This window comes from Brachycentrus maculatus, unplaced genomic scaffold (assembly GCF_059751285.1).
Source record: "Brachycentrus maculatus isolate JH-2025_06_01 unplaced genomic scaffold, ASM5975128v1 h1tg000073l, whole genome shotgun sequence".
Lineage (NCBI taxonomy): Eukaryota > Metazoa > Arthropoda > Insecta > Trichoptera > Brachycentridae > Brachycentrus > Brachycentrus maculatus.
In genome coordinates, this window is record NW_028280827.1 from 712,565 (window position 1) to 731,920 (window position 19,356).

A 19,356-nucleotide genomic window follows, 5' to 3' on the forward strand; every position below is an offset into this window, starting at 1 on the left:
TTTCGTCAGATTATGCGTTTATTGATTTTTAGCAGATTTACAATAAAATACTTTACTGTCATTAACATTAATTTGCCAGTAAAGAGTTTATATTTGTATATATAAAAAGAAAAATAGAAATTAGTAATATAGAATGCTAAATGCTGCCCAGTTTATATGTATACATCATTTGAATCGGTCAATGCACACTTCCATAAAAACTTTTTCCCTACTACATCAATAAAAATCTGATATTCATGTACACAGTTTTCAATATTTTTTTGTAAAGCAAACAAACAAGATAATCATTTAGTAGTGATGGAACCGCCATGATCGATAGGCAGTATTAAAAAGATATATTAAAACCATATTACTTTCAACACCAAAAGAAATCAGTTGATTATTTCTGTAAAAGAACTATCATGTTTTGATTCATTTATAGTTATCAACCAGTTTCAACAACAGATACTAAAAAATATTGTCAAATTTAAATAATTTGTAAAAAATAAATGGCTACTTGATTTGGGTCCCGAGAACTGCATTGAGATAGTCACCCCACCAAAGTAATAGTAAATACATATACTCGTTTAAATAGTGTAAATAATTCATTTAAATAATGTAAATGAATGCCTCAAAATGGGCTGTGCCCAGTGAAATTTCCATAGAGTAAAAAAATGTAAAATATAAAAATAAATCAATTAATCAATTCATTAAAATAAATTAACGCAGCTGTACCTCTTTACTTCATTTTGCACAAAAGCATATATTTTTGTTTTAAAATAAAACACTTTTTTGTGATATTTTTTTATTTATTTAGAAAGCTAAGCTAAAAAATAGGCAATAAAAACCATACACCATTATATAGCAAATGAATCATCAAGTGTATTCACAAATTTAATACATTCTCAGGTACATTCAGGAAATGTACTAATATATTTTTTTTACATTTTTTTTTTCAAATTCATTATCAAGCTTGTATTTGAAAACATTGTAAAATAGCCTTATTTAAATATCACAGATAATAAAAAGTGAAAAAGAGAGCAACAATAAAAATTTTGTGATTCTTATAATGTATTTTAAATTTTAATGTTAACTATCCAATGAGCCAGAATGAACAGTAATAAATTAAAACAATACAATTTCGACAATCTGAAATATTGTATCGAATAAGAGCGACAGATTACTGTATATTAACACACTTTGGATTGGAAGGATATTTCTACCCGTTCGGTCGATTGATGCTTAAGGACGGGAAGGGTATTTTTTACCTTCTGCATCGGCCTCATTTCAAAGGCAGAAAAGAAGGAATTATGCTATTATGTTTTTATACGAATATTATATACTAATCTCTTTGTTAACTTGTCTCTTGTCTTAACTATATGAACATAATCATTAAATCCCGTTGCCAGCGGTCCACAGGCGTAAAAATTACCTGTAGGACATGTGTTAATATATTATATTCACCAACTTGGTAAAACAATCTACAAAACACAAAAAAACCATAGTCAGACTCAAAACATTTACAAATTAGCAAAAGTTTCTTGGAGGTCTATAATTGCCGTAACATTGTAGGCAGAGACTTCTTTTTATTACTCCCAAATGCTGGATTTCTGGATGTGTCATATTTTCAAAGTACATATTGGAATATGATTCAATTTAAAGTTTTTAATTATTTTCTTATCAAATGTATCTTTACTTATAATTATTGCCATTATAAAAACTAAAGTAAAATTATGCCAATAGCTAAATTTATTTAAAGTAGAAATATGTAAAAACTACTATTTATACCAAGAACCAAAAATATTTTAAAAGAAATTAAAAATTATACAAATAACTAAAGAATATACATACAAATTATCATGTAGTATGTAAATACATATTACTCAGACATTATAAGGATAATGTTGCGTATTAGAAATATATTTAATATTTATAAGCGTTGTACAATCTCAATTTTTCACAAGCATATTTGCCATCCGTTAAACAATATTTTTTGTCAATACGGTGGTGTTGATTATCCGGAATCAAGTTAATAAAAAGTTAGAACATAACTAATCAACTTCATCATCAATAGGTGTTAGGTTTTCAGTTTTTGTATATCCCAAAGGACAAAGAATGCTCCCCGCGGGACCCATACCTCCCATTTCTTCCTTAAAGCTCTGCTGCATATTTTTTAAAGCATTAGCATCAACATCCACATTACCATTCTTTTTAGATGTTTCAAAAGATTTAGCGAGATCAGTTTTAGCGAGCTCACTATCCATCGTAGCCATATATTTATCTATAATATTGTGTTGTTTATATTCACTAGAAGCAATATCGAGAATATTACTCTCCAGTTCGTCATTACTTCCGTACTCGCTGACATCGGAACCAGAATCTAAGTCCCAATTGTCATCAGGTATGACTAGATCTAATATATTTTGGATTGCGCTCGAGAATTGGTCCGCATCAAAATCTATTTTATTCTTTGCGGGGCTCTGGGAATCAGATTTAGCGAGGTCGCTAAATGATACTCCTTTCGTTTGTCCTTTCTTAGTTTTAATACCTCTTTTCGGTCTTTGGGGAAAGTCTTCCGATGTGGATTCCGACTGGCTAGGAAATTCTACCCCTTCTATACCCGAAGTGTGCTCTAAAAATTCACTTAACTTTGCAGAAAATGCAGACGGCTCGGTTTCACCATTAACGGGGAAAAGAGTTTTTCTTCCATACCGTTTTTGAACCATGCTTTCTAATTCTTTGGGGTCTACATACAACCATTTGTCATCATCGTCGTTTGGTAGAAACGCTTCGCACTTTCGAAACTCCTTACTATCTAAACTAAAATTGGAGAGCATATCTAAAATTGTTTGCCCTAGTTTTGGTACAACTTTAACAAAATCGAGATTATTAGTAAAGTAATCTTTAGCATTTTCCAGTAAACAATTGTAACTATTTGATCCCTCTAAAAAATCTTGAAAATAATTCCGGTTCTTTAAACATACTAAGTAATCTCTCCAAGCCTTGTTTGTCTCGAGGTTGTTCGAGGGCTGCGCTTGCGAAACCAGTATTTCAAAACCGCAAGCGAGTTTCATACCCAAACTGTGGGATTTATACTGAGGTGAGTTTACAATGGGTAGGTTCCATCCGGTTCTTCGGTCAGGAGTGAAGTTATTGTGGAGCAACATGGCATAAAGGAACTTTGTGAATTTCACAGAAGTGTTGACCCTGTTTTCAGGAGGAAAATATTTCATCGCTCGGCAAACTTTCATGTCGATCGGGTCACGATTACAAAATGCATGAACAGCTGCTGAAATGAGACTAGGGTCCTTTTTCAGTAAGGCTGCTACACCAATAGGAGTGTAAATAGTTGTTTGATGAAAATTTTTGTCAATTTTTTCTGGGTATTCGTCAATATGCTGAAATATGTCATTCTGTACTTCGGTAGACACGACATGTTCTTCACTTTTCGAATACATGATCGTCAAAGCTTCTTCTATAGGTAGTTCTTTAATCTCTTCCAAAACATCAGGTTTTATTAAATGGAGAAGACCGTTGTAGAAGAAAACCTTCAAACAAATACAAATACTTTTATTAAAAACATGTTCACATATTTTTTAATTTACCTACTGAAATATAGTAATTTGAAGTAGCTTATTTAATACAACAGGTTGAGGTTTTTCAACCTATAACCTATTCTATCAGAGATAAAAAATACAAACACTCGCCACTCTACTGTATTTGTAAGTTTATAACCCCATGAATGAATTAAGTGAAAAGCAGTGATTGTTTATATTCTATTTATATCTCCAATGAAATAGAGTTATTATTTTTATCATAAACACACATAATTACAGTATAGATTTACAATCATGGGTCCTCACAGAGCATTTCCATTCCAGAGACACAATTTTGTTTCTACCTATCCATTATGTATCTATTGATAGCTGTTTTACACATAGTTTTGTTATTGTTTTGACTTCGTAGATATGGAATTAGGTTATGGAGCTTAATTGAGAAATATTAAAAGTTCCTTTGACCAATAAGGTATATGTTTGATTTTATTTGATTTGTTTCTGCATTGACAATTTAGTACCTTTGAGATGATATATTATGAAAACGGCGCTATTTAAATTAGCCAAATATTAATAGTATTAGTGGTTCTAAGATAGGTATGATATTTAACTAGATGTTTTATGATATGAGTAATTTTTTAACACTACAGCAGGATTGTTAGCGTATATGTTTGATTATCATGTGTTATAATTGTTTTTATTAGAATGCCTGTAATGAAAATGATTATTATGTTTCAAGATGATTTTTCTGAAACTTTAATATTACAAAGCTAATAGCGTGTCACTTACACCGTTGCATAAAATAATCTCATAGTGCTGAATCAACTCACATAAGGGAAGGTAGATTTTAATTAATTCTTTGGTATTAAGGATATACACAATGTGTGTACTTAACACATTGCTTGCGGGAAACGCTTTAAAGTGTCTTTTTCATACTGTTGGTAGGGAACGGGAGATATTATAAGTGTTCTATTTGCTTACAGATTTGCGTACAGATCGGAATTGGGTTTGCAGTTACTTGTGATTAGTATTCTGAGGGTCGGGGGGCAAACTGTTTGGGTATAATTAGGGTCGGGGTTGATGACAAAACTGCCTGACAAAAATGTGTTGATAACTTACACGGTTGCTGGAATTACTAGGACTTGCCCACGAAGGAAGTGAATTAGCCGCTTCGATAAGTAGGAATTCTCCGTCAGAATCTACAACCCTCGCAACTAAAGAGGTCAATTTCTTAGTGATCTCTTTCACCATGTGTACAATGAACCATTCATCTTCAATGTTATCTCCATAGTGGCAAACACCGTAAATATGAGCGGGCATATCTGAAATAATTGAAAACAATAATTAAAACACTTGGGACGGGAAAAGTATTTCTACCATTTCGTTTGTTTAATGCTTAAGGACGGGAAGCGTATTTTTACCTTCTACGCCGGCCTCATTTAAAAATCAGAAAAGAAGGAATTATATATTTAATTACTTTTTTTATTAACATAAATTGTATACATTTATTTAAATCACAATTTTAAACATTTTTTTTTAAATTCAGAAACCCACCAAGCCACCTTGTGTGTCTTGTCGGTGGAGTTCTTTTTAATGCTTTTATATTATTATTATGTTCCTATATCTCTTTGTTAAGGTCTTAACTATATGTACATAATTATCAAATCCCGTCGCCAGCGGTCTGCAGGCGTAAAAAACACCCTTGCGAAATGTGGTAATAACGAAATATATAGTGTTATTAGGCCACATACTCTCTAGAGTCACATACAACTCTTGTGAAATAAGAAAATAAAATATGACAAAATGTTTCCCCGGCTTTACAGAATGACTGCACATGAAGAGAAAAATCATTGCATCGCAGGAAGAAATGTAACTGACCTGCACTTGTATAAAAAATAACAATAGTAGCAGTAAGGTTAACTTACAATTTTTTTTTTGTTGTATGATCGGATATTTTATAAAATAAAACCGAAAAGCTCCAATCGAATCAAATGAAATGTTTAATCATTTCCACGTTTTTACAGCAAAAAAATACTGTCTATGTGTTAATTAATATAATTTTACATGAATTATTACGGAAAAATCAACATGGGGAGTACCATTATGCACCTTCATTACTTACCAGGGTTAGAATCGACGGCTAAAGCATTTGTTTTTGTAAGCCGTTTGTAAATTTTAAAGGCATCTTTATGCCAAACGTATGTACTTGACAAGTTATCTACAATTTCTTGAACATCATTGAATATATTTGTTATAAAATCATCTCCAAATTGAGGATTGTTGAGAAGGGGGAAAATAAAACACTCAACAAAATCATCTTCTCTGATGTACTGAAAAACCTTCGATTCCATTTTCTGAGCAAGATATAACTATATAATTGAACGGAAACAAACAGAGCTTTCAATTTTTGAGAACCATTTATCACAAGAAATCATTAAAAAAACAAAGAAATCACACGCTAACCGAAACGTCGAGTTTTAGACGTTTTGACGTTTATTTTAGTAACGATTTTAAAATATCATAGATACAGAAAAACCGCATGAAATATGTAAACAAAAAAATAGCTAGGTTAGTACCATCCCTTTTTCGTCTAATTACTGGCAATAATTTTCCCATAACCAAAACCATAGATTTATGACAATTAATATGAAATGTCAAAGGGAGCTCGAAATTTGGCGAGGGGCAAGGGGCCTTGCACATAATATTTGGGGCCTTGGTTGAATATAGATTGTTTAAAGTCCTATTATTGGCTATTAGATATTTAATATCAGTAATAAAATATATTTCCACGAAAATATGTTTCCTTATAAACGTATATTATACAGTGTTGTTATTCCCGCATTTAAATCTATCACGTACATCAGGCAAATGATGCTAAAATTATAATGTGAAGTTACTGAGTTTTACTTTAATTTTTATACTTTCGCAATATGACCGTGATTTCATTACCTTTCAAACGATGGCGGGAGTTTGTCGGAATAGATGGATAAGATCTTATCGGGCATTTGCAATAGTTGGAGTCATTATATTTCTCCTGCAAATATATTTGGCGTATAAATTCTTCGCTATTGACATATCTAGTCAGTCTGTTAATGCAGAGAAGTCATATTTACATAAGTCATCTATTTTTGTCGAATATGGAGATAACGGAGGTGTCTCCGCAAGGAAGGCGAGAGACGGGTTGGTGGATGACGAAGACTCGCCCAGAGAAACGGGTTCTGTTAAGAAAAAGCATGTTCCTGATAAAGAGGTAGCGAAGATTTCCCAGACTTATAAAAACAAGTCATCACTCCGTCTCGAGGAACTGGATTTTGTTCCTCAATGTGAAATTAAAACTAAGGAAGCGATTTCTGCCATTCATCGTGCAAAAACTCAAAAGTGTAAACAAAAAATTGTAAATATTACGTGCGCCATACAAAGTGATAATTTTTATGAAAAGTATTTACCTAATAGTTGTCCAAATCATGAAAAAATCACTAAGAAGCCTCTCGGGTGTTTTAAAGACGAAAAGAATTTTCGTTTGCTGTCAGGATATTATGCCAACTATAAAGAAACTAACAACCCGCAGCTCTGCACGGACATGTGCCTACAGGGAGGATTTCCTTACTCGGGAGTTCAATACTCGTAAGTAAAGAAAATATTATTCTCAATATTATTAATATTTAAAGCATTTACTTGGTAAGTCATTTTTACTTATTTATTTTTTTACAAAAATGTTATTAAGATTAGTATATAACCACTCACCGAGATTTTTATGCCTACCGGTTTCGAGACGTACCTGTCTCTTCGTCAGGACAATCACTACCACAGCATGGAAACAATACCACCCTTCACCACCATAGCACCATTTACACACTCAAAACTACATAAAATGTCTAACACATGCGATTTTTGGTCAACCCGAAGACCAACATGCACTAAAGGGTTCAGCACAGACATGCGTTACGAGCCGAAGTGCATGTTTAACCTCGGCTCGTAATGCATGTCTCTGCTGAACCCTTTAGTGCATGTTGGTCTTCGTGTCGACCAAAAATCGCATGTGTTTTTTTCAAACATCGTCTATTGAGGATTCTAGGTTTGTTTTTTTTTGTCCGTTGATAAAACTGGGATTTTAAGCTTTCATCTAGCTCAACTGTACCTTTTGTTTGGAAAATATAATTTATATCATTAGGTTTCTCAGACTGATCTTTGTGTTCAACATAAAAATTTTAACTCTGCATTATTCAGATGAATTTGATGCTTATTTTCATTCCTAAATTTTGTGTACAGAACGGAGTGTTTTTGTGGAGAGAATCATCCTCCATCTGCGTCCAAGCTGGCAGATTCTTCCTGCAATATGAAATGTCCAGGGAACCCTAGACAACTTTGTGGAGGCTACTTCACTATGAATATTTACCAAACGGGAATAACAAGTAAGTCAATATTATTAATACAGCTAAATAGAACAATATACTACATTTTAATTTTTCTTTATTTTGTATTTCATTCGCATTTTTTTTTCCTTTTTTACAGAATTTAGCCCTCAAATAGCTTCAGTTTCAACAGATAGCACTACAACTCCTGTGCAAATCGTCTTCCTTTTAACTTTAAACGGACGTGCTATGAGACAAGTTAGAAGGCTTATAAATATTCTGTATGATCCTAAACATTATTTTTATATTCACGTCGATGCGGTAAGTCACATATTCGATAAGATCAAGTATACATCAATGTGATAGTGATATTTTTTAATGTTTGTAGTTATTTTCTATTTCAGAGGCAAGACTACCTTTATCGGGAGCTTCTTCATCTTGAAAAACAATTTTCGAATATAAAACTAGCGAGAAAAAGATACGCAACTATTTGGGGTGGCGCTTCCTTACTTGAAATGCTACTCGAATCTATGAAAGAACTTTTAACGCTAAATTGGACTTGGGATTTTGTAATAAATCTCAGTGAAAGTGATTTTCCTGTGAAATCCGTTGCCAAGTTGGAAGAATTCTTGTCAGCTAATAAAGGAAGAAATTTTGTCAAGTCGCACGGACGAGAAGTGCAACGTTTTATACAAAAGCAAGGTCTGGACAAAACATTTGTGGAATGTGACGCTCACATGTGGAGAGTTGGAGATCGTCGCTTGCCGTGGGGACTACAGGTAGACGGGGGAAGTGATTGGGTGGCGTTAGATCGCAACTTTGTTTCTTACGTCGCCTCACCACAAAAAGATATTTTACTTTCCGGTTTGATTACCGTTTTTAAGCACACGCTCCTACCAGCTGAATCTTTTTTTCATACTGTGTTAAGAAATTCAAAATTTTGCAATACATATGTGGATAATAATCTTCACGTAACTAATTGGAAAAGAAAATTAGGATGTAAATGTCAATATAAACATGTTGTGGATTGGTGCGGTTGTTCTCCGAATGACTTTCGAGTGGAGGATTGGCCCCGCCTGCAAGCGACTGAACAAAGACAACTCTTTTTTGCCAGAAAGTTTGAACCTGTGATTAATCAGGCTATTATTTTAAGAGTCGAACAGTGGATCGGTGAACCGATAGAAGAGTCGATACCCAATCTGGACGCATACTGGCAGAGCATATATCATTATGCAGATCTCAGTCCTCCCCCGGATGATAGTTTGATCACCATTTCCGCAAGTATTACCAGACACAATGCTAAAATGTTGACTGAAGTGGGTTGTAGTATATTACCCAGTCAGATATATGAAGTTACCAGTTACCATTTTGGTGATATTTTCAAAGGAATTTTAGTATTACACGAAGCAAATCTAGAAGGACATGGTTCGGTGAAATTAGAAACTTGGTTCAAACACCAACATCATTTGCAACTCAATAGATCAGCTAAACTTTCATCTAGATTAAAAGTATTAGCCGTCAGTTCCGACTTTGATCAAAAAGAGCAAGTTTTCAGGAACCTCGCAAGAACGCTCGGACCATTTTCTGAACCCTCTCTTATGTATCACTTTGTGCCTGGTGTGGATGACCTGTCGCTAGCTAGTAATATATCCGTGTTATGGTTAGATCCCGCGGGAAATATAGCGGATTTTAGTGAAATATTAATAGAAGAAGGTAATGTTATTAATTTTTTTAAACCAAATCTCAAAACCCCACTTCTGCCAGGGATTTGGACTGTTAAGGTTATTGAAGATAAAATATTTATTGCACAAACCCAGTTTTTGATCACTCCCCTACAATTTATGTCCGGAAGTGAAGTGTCTCAACAAGAAATTCTTATGTTACACAGTGGATCCGTTTCAGGATACCGAGACGTAACAAACTATTTAAATGTAATCAAACCTTTTCTCCTTGTAAACAAAGATAGAATCGCCGCACAATTAAAATCCGAATCGAATGCGAAAAGATTCGGATTAGACTTACACGAGTGGATTGACGGACTAGTTTCCAAATTTTATAGTGTTTTGGGGACATGTCTTATTACTAAAGATATAGAAAAGTTTCAGTGTGGAAAAATTACAATAGAGCCATGTCATTCAACAATCTGGAGTTCATTTGCTCCTGATCCCAAAACATTTAAGGAAAAAAATCATAGAAACATAGGATCAAAATGACTTTTTTATATATATTTTTAAATTATTCATTTTTTATGCATGTTCATGTTTAATACAATTTTATGGAAAAAAATATTTACGTTTTCTTAAAGCAATGCTGCTAATATTCATCTAATAAATTAATTGTTGCAGCGTGCAATTATTTTTAATGCATATTCTTATTTTAAATAATGAATTATTTTAAGTTCCAAAAATCAGAGATTTGAAAGGGAATTAATTGGCCTATGTATTATTACTTTATTACATATTTTGTTATTGATAGTAAAATACCTAATTTTATTAATTTATATCATTTGTAGTATAAACAGTGCTGTTTATTTTCTCAAGTGATATACAAATTATCATAAGAATTACTATTCAATCTCCTGAAACGTTTTACTTTCTGTAAATCACAGTACATAGTTGAGTGACTGGCGCACTCAAGCATATGATGCCGGTTTTATATTTTCTCGGGTCAATGCAGTGAAATGTTTTTATTCTTAAGTGTATAGTATTTAATGGTAACATTACCATTCATGTTATTTACAAATGATGCTGCAGCATTATAATCTCTCATGCACCATCAGGTATAGGAAAAAAAAATGTTACTCAGAAAACAAAACATACCCTCCATATTTTATCAATGCTCACTCAGTATAAGTCATGTGTTCATATGTTGCACATATTTATTATATCATATGAGCATATTATGCGGGCATTGAAGGTATGATTGATTTTACTTTTATTGTGTACAAATTAAGAAAAACATTTATAACTCATCATAATTTGTATTATTAGTTCAAAGTCTTTGAACTACCCATTACTTTAAGTTCGAAAGATATAAAATGAAATTCAGAAATTGACAGAAAATTATTTTTATTACCAACAATAATGGGTGTTTTACTGTATTTATATTTGAATTATTTTGAGAGTTGGAAATCTCAACATGCTCACTTTATAATATTAATTGTATTACAACATGATAAACTATAAATATGAGAATCCATATTCTTACATTGCAATTGTAGAAGTAAAATAAAATAAGAACAAAACTGCAAATATTTTTTACATATTTTTATTTGTGAAAACTTTTATTTACTTAAATAATATATTTTGTTTTCTTTAAAGTTTTCATGCTTTTTATTTTGATATTTTTAGCACATATATCTTTATTCAAGCTCTCTCAATGCATTTGCTTAGTATTTATATTTAAAGTTTTTTTTTTAGTTCTATTTTCCAATATATTTTTTTCTTAGAATGTTTTAAAGGGAAATCATCTAAATAGACTTTTTTTTAAAATTTAATATATCAACTGTTTATATCTTATATTTCAGCATGAATTCTTGCATTATTATGACAAAATGGAAAATACATATTAATATGCAATAAATGACCTGAAAATGTCAACAATATACATAATAAAATTAAAGGAATAAAAAACTGTCTGAATCAGTATTATGAGTGATAAAAATGTTTTATTTTTTTAAAATTTATCACTTAGTGAATGCTCATTAGTGCTATGTCAACTGAATACTATATTTCAATTTTGAATATGGTGTATATCTGAAATTATTAAATATAACCTTTTTATAAATTCCTTCAATGTATCTGGAAAGATAAATATTAATTAATTAGTAGATTTTAGTTACTCTATTGCACTGTTTTTTTTTATCTGTTTTAGACTCTTTTAAATCAAATTGTTTTTTTGAAATATTAGTTTTAAAATCTGATAAGACACTGAAGACTTTTTAAATATTTTTTAAATTACAGAAATGAAATGTTTCGGCCACTCGCTCTGGTATAAGATTCTCAACAATAATGCTTTTCTCTTCTGTGTATTTTACTGTCCAAATGATATCTACAGTTATTTACCACCAGCATTATATTTTCGTATCGTGCTCTTTATTTTTATAATCATGACATTCAAATTAATCAGTTGATGAATCTTTGAATTAAATTATGTAATAGGGATTTGATATTTGTAGCAAAACCCTTATAATGCTTTTCTCTTTTGTGTATTTTACTGTCCAAATGATATCTACAGTTATTTACCACCAGCATAATATTTTCGTATCGTGCTCTTTATTTTTATAATCATGACATTCAAATTAATCAGTTGATGAATCTTTGAAATAAATTATGTAATAGGGATTTGATATTTGTAGCAAAACCCTTATGGTAGCGACTGACCGGAACCATTTCGTTGTAACGATGCAAGCATTCCTTTAGTCAGTACAGCGAGCCGAGCGCTCCATCCATAGTTTCAGATGCTCGCCGCGAGCGATGTTACGACATTACATTACGACGAAATGCTCCGGTCAGTCCCTACCTTTCAGATAACCAAACAACCATTTGACCTTCATATACCTACTTAAGACTTATGTACGTAATATGTATCATTCCCATTCAGGCACGTCACTAACAAGTTTGGTTTTTTACCTAGGGTGCAAAACTGTACTTACTACTTTAAGAAAACCCTAATCTGCATATCCGCTACATTGGCACTCTTGGAACTTCTTCAATGAAGATGTTTTTGCAACAAACTATGCATGTTCTACAGCACACATTTAAATTCTGTCAGATCAATTAACCATCAATAGAGCATGTTCCGTTGCGTGCATGGAGCATGTGACCATATCTAGTAGAAGAAATTGTAAAGCGTTAGTTATTCAGAACATATTGGTTATGCAGCTAAGTATTTGTCAATTTTGTGATCTAAAACTATATAAAAGCTTTAGTAACTTCCTCTGCTCATAACATGAAATAATAATATATTTGAGTTTTCTGTTTCTATATAGCATATGAATTTATAATAATTTTATATTTGACTAATGTTTGGTGTTGTAAGTGGAGAATTATTGTCACCTAATGAGTAGTAAATTATTAAAGAAAACACTTGTTTTTTTACCACTTGAGTTTATTTTATGATTCAGAAGCTAAGCTTCTATCTTCAGGTCTAAATGTAAACATTTACATTTACGTGTAGTTTACATTTAGACCTGAAGATGGAAGCTTAGATTCCGAAACTAGTCGTCATAAAATAAACTCAAGTGGTAAAAAAACAAGTGTTTTCTTTAATAATTTCATCATGTCTTACCACAAAGTAAAAGCCGAAACAATAAATAAAATAATGAGTAGTGATTGTTAGTGACTTTTCCAAATGGGTTATATACTGTCGGTGAAAATTTAAACTTAAATCAATTTACATTTTAGTTTTTTTAGTTGTAACACTATTGTAAATATATTATTGAAGATTCTTGTTTTTAGAACTGTTATACTGTGCCATTTTTATTTAATAAAGTGATTTATTTTCCAAATATAATAATAATTTATTTTAATTGTAACCTCTATATTATTTCTCTAGTTGAAGAGGTCGCCACAGAATATCCAAATATTATGTGCGTAGACATGTCGCCCACTCCTTTCAAGAACGTCATAAATCAAAAAACTTGATTTTTCAGGAGAACGATTTTAAAGTTTAAAAATATAATACAATGTATAAAAAATAAATATCAAGGCACTTATTGAACTTTTTACTGTGGAACAGATCTTTTTAGGTAAAACCTGAAGGTTTTTTCTCCATTTGAAAAATATTTAGTATATTTAAAAAAATAATTAAACAATACCTTTTCTTCAAAACGTAAAAATAACTTTTCTGTCCTCTAGCGGGTAAATATTAAGTTTAAAATATGCCTCTTTTGCTGGGATATAGTACATTCTCTGGGCATTCCGAAAACATGCACAACTGAAAATTTACAATTTTTGATTTATGACATTCTTGAAAGGAGTGAGCGATGTGATGTAAATTTTCAGTGTACCAGATAAATGCTTATGAAAGGAATCTTTGCTGCCATGATCGCTTTTTTCTACAAAATTTTCTTCGGCCTTTTTTTTGTCAAAGAGCTGCAAATGTTGCCTATGAAAAGAGCCATAGTTTCCCAACCCCTGCCCTAGTTATCAGAAATTTATTTCCATTTCATTTCATACAGATATTAAATTTTTTCAATGCGTAAAATTAAATTTTAAATAGATAAATAGCACTGCCGTATGGCGTTAAAAAAACTTTTTTCTCCATATTTTTAATATGCAATTTTTTTAGTTTTCAATATAATTTAACTAATATAATATTAGTACAATAAAATAGTAATAAGTTAGGGAATTTCATTGAGTTGAGGGTTTTCACAAGCAAAAAAACTATTGAGTGCAAATTAAGATTTGAGAAAATAAAGGTAACATTACGAGAAAAAACAAAAATCTATTTTAAAAATATTCATTTATTACGTAATATTCTTAAGATATAGCTCACAGAATATATAAAATACCATCATTAAATAAATTAAGTGTTTTGTTTTTTGTTTCATAAAAATTTTATCTCATTGACATTATTTGTTGTTTTCCTATATCCACCAACTTGTAGAAATCAGCGGAAATATGAGACCGCCAATATCGGCAACGTCCCCAAACTATAGCGGGGAAATTAGGAGAGCTTATTCCTTGTAATATTCTTGCAACAGCTCTTCCGGTAAATGTGCAGTCGCGATATGTTGCCAGCAATCCTCGCACATCCATAATTACTTGCTCCTTATTAACCGGCCTTTCGTCTAAATGTATATCGGTTTGTAAAGGGGAATCGCGTGAAAAATAATTTCTTATAATTTCCTTTAATTCATTTGAATGTTCAGTGTATGTAGTTTCATCTCTATTCAAGGAACATTGAAATATGGATGGAAAAGATACAGAAAATAAAGCCTTGGACACTTCTTGAAGTTGATGTAACATGGTCTTTTCCTGAAGTTGTGTTCTCTCAAATAATGAATCCAGAGCTGCGTCTAGTTCTATAGATGTAAGATCACCCGGTGATTTAACTCTAAATCCGAGGTTACTGAATTCCACTCGCAGTAAGGACTTTTTAGGTAAACCATTTTGTTTATCCCACTCCAAATTCTTTAGGTGATATTTCACGACGCCGCTCTCCCAACCGATAGCCGCCGCAACTTCGATCACACAAAACTCTAATATTCCATTTTTATCCAACACAACCCCTCTGTTCTTCTGCAGTGCCAGAGCCATTGCGAGGGGAGGACATTTCTCTGCAGCTTTCAGAAGAGGAGTCACCCCGCCATATGACATAATTTTACACGTTATATAAACATTACTCAAAACTTTAGCAAATTTCTTTACGTGCAATTCTAAATAACATAATAAAGTGGCGATATTTTCAGAGGGTATATCGAGCTCACTGACGGTTTCGTCAACTGAAAATGCGACTTCGTGACCTTGGCATTTATTTGAGCTATTACTTTCCCCATCACCGCTCATCTCTTTCATCATTTTACTACACCCGCATGGTACAAATACTTTTTGCAAAAGTTTTCTAATGACATGCCGTTCTATGGAGTTGGCGTGAATGTGACGTAATAATTCATCTCTATCCTTAGAATCCCTATCTATGAAAACGTGACAGTGGGCAGGAAGGCCATCTCGCCCAGCTCTACCCACTTCTTGAACATACGATTCAAAACTTCCAGGCATATTGTAATGTATAACTCCTCGAATATCAGACTTATTAATTCCCATTCCGAAAGCCACAGTAGCTACGACAATTCTGAGTTCCCCGCTCATGAAAGCTTGCTGTACTCTACGTCTCTTAGCAGCCGACATTCCAGCATGATACGCTTCAACAATCCAGCTGAATCTCTTACGTTTTTTACTTCCAGTACTCTGACTCTCCTGAGTTAATGTAGGCCTGGACCCTTGCATCGAAGACCTTATTAGACTGGCTACCCGTTCACATTCGTCTCTCCGTATACAGTATACTATTACCGAATTACATTGTGAAAATCTTTCCGATTCCAAGAGCTCTAGGAGATAGTGATCCCTTTGTGAATCTTTTGAAACTGTTAAAACGAGATTATCCGGTAAGGGCTTATTGGTAATAACCCCAGCAACACCATCAGTAATTTCCAGATGTTGCACAATTTCGGCAATTGTTGGCTTAGTGGCTGTGGCTGTTAAACCCAGAACACAATTGACACCCAGTTTTTCCCTCAACACCCGACATATCATAAGATAGCTCGGGCGAAAATTATGACTCCATTGAGAAACACAATGTACTTCATCAATACATGCAAATGCGATAGGTGGCAATTGTCTTAATATTGAACCAAATCCAGTAGATTTCTCACCAGCAACAATAGCTTCTGGAGAAATTAATAAAATGTGAATATTGCCATTCTTTATTAGATCAATAATTTTTTCACGTTGAGTAGGTGATTGATTTGTATGTAAACAAGCAGCGTGTAAAAAGTTAGGCATGCTCGTAACTTGATCTTCCATCAAGGATACCAAAGGAGAAATGACAAGGGTTATACATTTATTATATTGGGCATAAAGATATGCCGGCAATTGGTAGCACAAAGATTTACCACTTCCAGTTGACAAAGTGACCAAGGTTGAGAGTCCACTAAGAATTCTCATGACGGCTACCTCTTGACCGCTTCTAAAATTATCATGTCCAAATAAATTAAGTGCCTTCATCACTTCTTTTGGTGTTGCAATCAGAGATCCATGGGAAGATAATTGGAAGACAGGTTCAAGTTTAACTTTGGCAGTCACTGTAGAAGTCGAAGGAGTAGCGAGCAACTTGATAAACGATTCTGGTATAAAATGTTTTTCTTGCATTTTTATGGTGTTGTCTAAAGGTGGACCTTGCTGAGATTCATCGTGTTCAGAATTATTCTTATCTAAGCATTCATAAATAATATTTTCCGATATGCTCGGTATTTTTTCTGTATCCTTCAACAATTCAGCATCCTGAAGTGATAAGTATGGACTCTTTTCCTCGTGGCATTCGTTAAGAGCTAATAGATCAGAACCTCTTCCGGCTTTGCAATAGCGAGACATGTGCCCCGGTTGACCGCACTTAAAACACTTTAAAATACCTCCTTCGGGAAATTCAGGGGTATTGTGAAGCATCTTCTTCTTATTTTTCCATTGCTGCTTTTTAAATTTAGAGAAGTTCATAGTTTTTTTACCTCTGGCATACACCTTTTTTTCCAAGTTGATTCGAACAAAGTTTTCATTCAAGCTACCGTCATCAATTTTTTTCTGCATTTTTTCCGCTTCACTTAAATGTTTTCCCTTTGATTTCTTATTCTGACCTTGTACATCTTTAGGGATATCCAAAGCCGCAGCTAAACCATCAACTAAATTACTTTCTTTTAGTATAGATGACTTAATTGGGAAACGTGGAAATGATATTTCTTCATCACCCATAAAATAATTCTCAAATTCACTGTTTACATCTGCAGTAGATTCCTGTTCATTTTTCAAACCTGTAGCAGGGACATTTCTGATTCTCCTTGATCTTGTATTAACCTTTTTAACAATTATGTTTTCATCACACTCACTGTCAGAAGTATTCCTTTGCTTTCGAGATTCCTTTCTAGGGCGATTTTTTCTTTTAGATTGGTTCACTGGGTCTCTGGCCTTCGTGTTATCTTGTTTTCCTTTCTTCAACACTTTCTTCTTATTTCTAATTGTTGATTTTCCCTTTTTAACCTCAATTAATTTTTCTCCAGATTCAACACCATCGTTTGAATTTTCCTCCGGTATATAATCAAGATCCCGAGATTTAACATCAGAGTCTGTACAATTCTTTGTTTCTTTTTTTTCCATTTTACATCTTTTAACAACTGGGCGTATTTTTCTATAAGTATTTGGCTTAACGTGTGATTGTTCAGCTTCAGATTCACTGTTTTCTACAAAGTCCGAAAGGCCAGAATCATTAGTAGAAGGTACAAGCGGGCAGACAGTCAAATTCTTTAACCCATAAGCTGAAGGTGTCTGTTGTTTAAGAGGAGAAGTAATCTTTCCAACTACAGATACAGAATCATTCTGAGGGGAATGTGATGATTTACTATTTTCTAGATCATCAATCTGCAAAGGAAATGTGTCACTACATCTACTGAGCCAACCAGGATTTATATTTCTAACTGTAGGCAAATTATTTTTCATGACGAGTTGAATTGGATTTAAGGAACTGACGCTGGAATCACTATACTTGTTAACTTCATAATTCAATTTGATAATATCTGTTGTAATCTTTAGATCCGTTTCATTTGTGACTGCAGGGGATTCATTATTTTGATTGGGTTTATTGTCTTCCTCAATTTGGTCAACTTTTGATTTACATATCGATAGTGATTTCCGCGGATTTCTCTTATTGAATGTACATCCTTTGAAGAGTTCTGATGAAATATTTTTCTGAAAACCCTTATTCATGATACTCGCCTTCTTGGGTTCGACTTTTTTCTTATTCAAATGGTCTCCCCAAACTCTGTCTGCTGGTTTATGGTTTTCATTTGTACCCATTAATTTCCCTATTTGATCTGCTGTCGGTATTGCGTGAAACAGACTGTCTTCATTATCGATGCTCAAGTTGTCAGAATGCATCTCTAATGCGTTGGATACATCTAACTCGCTGAAAGTAAAATTACTTTCTTCTGTATCCAATGAAATATCCATAAGTGACGATTCGAGAATTTCCGATTTCATGTTGAAGTAATACTTGTATGCATACCGCACTTCGTGGGTTGCTTCCTTGATGTCGTACTTTGAAGGCACACGACCATTTTCTTTGACAAAGTCTTTTTCCCACTTTTTAACTACTGATTTATACTTAAGATATATTTTATTATTATTAATATTTAAAGACGTGTCCATGATGGCATATTTTTTTTAAATATAGCATTAGAAAAACAAGTGATTAAATTGAGTTTGATTATAATCAATAATTTATGCGAATTTTCAAGTGCCGGAACATACTTTTTGATGATTGCTGTATTATTGGCAGAAAACTTTATTTTTAAACTTTTCCTGACAGATGTCTGACGTTTGTCATTTATTAGTTATCCCGCGTATTTGTCACAAAGATCATAGACAATAGAAATCTTCTGATTAGGTACTACTTGTTTTGCTTTTTTTACCTATCTTTTAGGTACCTAATTATTTTCCTATTTATTTTTGCTCACGCAATAAATATGTTTAATACATAGGTTTTTATTCCACTTTTAGATTAAAATAGGCATCGCACTAGAGCGCCTAGTATTATCACGCTAAAATTAATTAAAATATGGTCCTGCGTTGAGTCGGCAAAAATGATTACTCTATCATAAGTTATTAATATTGAGAAAGGGTTTGTTGGTGGCGTAGCAATAATATGGATGGCGGTGGACAAGTAAAAAGCTTTGTCTCGTAATTTACGCAAAAGCATCTTAC

At 32.8% G+C, this 19,356-nt stretch overlaps 3 protein-coding genes across 3 annotated transcripts; 1 reads left to right on the forward strand and 2 right to left on the reverse strand.

Moving 5' to 3' along the window:
• Positions 1–767: 767 nt before the first annotated feature.
• ecd (ecdysoneless cell cycle regulator) lies at positions 768–6,053 on the reverse strand. The gene is made up of 3 exons (XM_088257173.1): positions 5,656–6,053; positions 4,653–4,855; positions 768–3,527 (listed from the first exon to the last, which is right to left on the reverse strand). The coding sequence occupies exons 1-3, from the start codon at positions 5,882–5,884 to the stop codon at positions 2,031–2,033; spliced, it is 1,929 nt and encodes a 642-aa protein (XP_088113299.1). The 5' UTR covers positions 5,885–6,053; the 3' UTR covers positions 768–2,030.
• Positions 6,054–6,181: 128 nt separating this feature from the next.
• oxt (Xylosyltransferase oxt) lies at positions 6,182–10,674 on the forward strand. Its single transcript, XM_088257184.1, has 4 exons — positions 6,182–7,157; positions 7,803–7,945; positions 8,046–8,206; positions 8,290–10,674. Exons 1-4 carry the CDS (start codon positions 6,493–6,495, stop codon positions 10,096–10,098), a joined length of 2,778 nt encoding a protein of 925 aa, XP_088113310.1. The 5' UTR covers positions 6,182–6,492; the 3' UTR covers positions 10,099–10,674.
• A 3,659-nt stretch (positions 10,675–14,333) lies between these two features.
• On the reverse strand, positions 14,334–19,000 carry RecQ4 (RecQ4 helicase). Its single transcript, XM_088257185.1, has one exon. The coding sequence runs from the start codon at positions 18,799–18,801 to the stop codon at positions 14,446–14,448; it is 4,356 nt and encodes a 1,451-aa protein (XP_088113311.1). The 5' UTR covers positions 18,802–19,000; the 3' UTR covers positions 14,334–14,445.
• Positions 19,001–19,356: the final 356 nt, after the last annotated feature.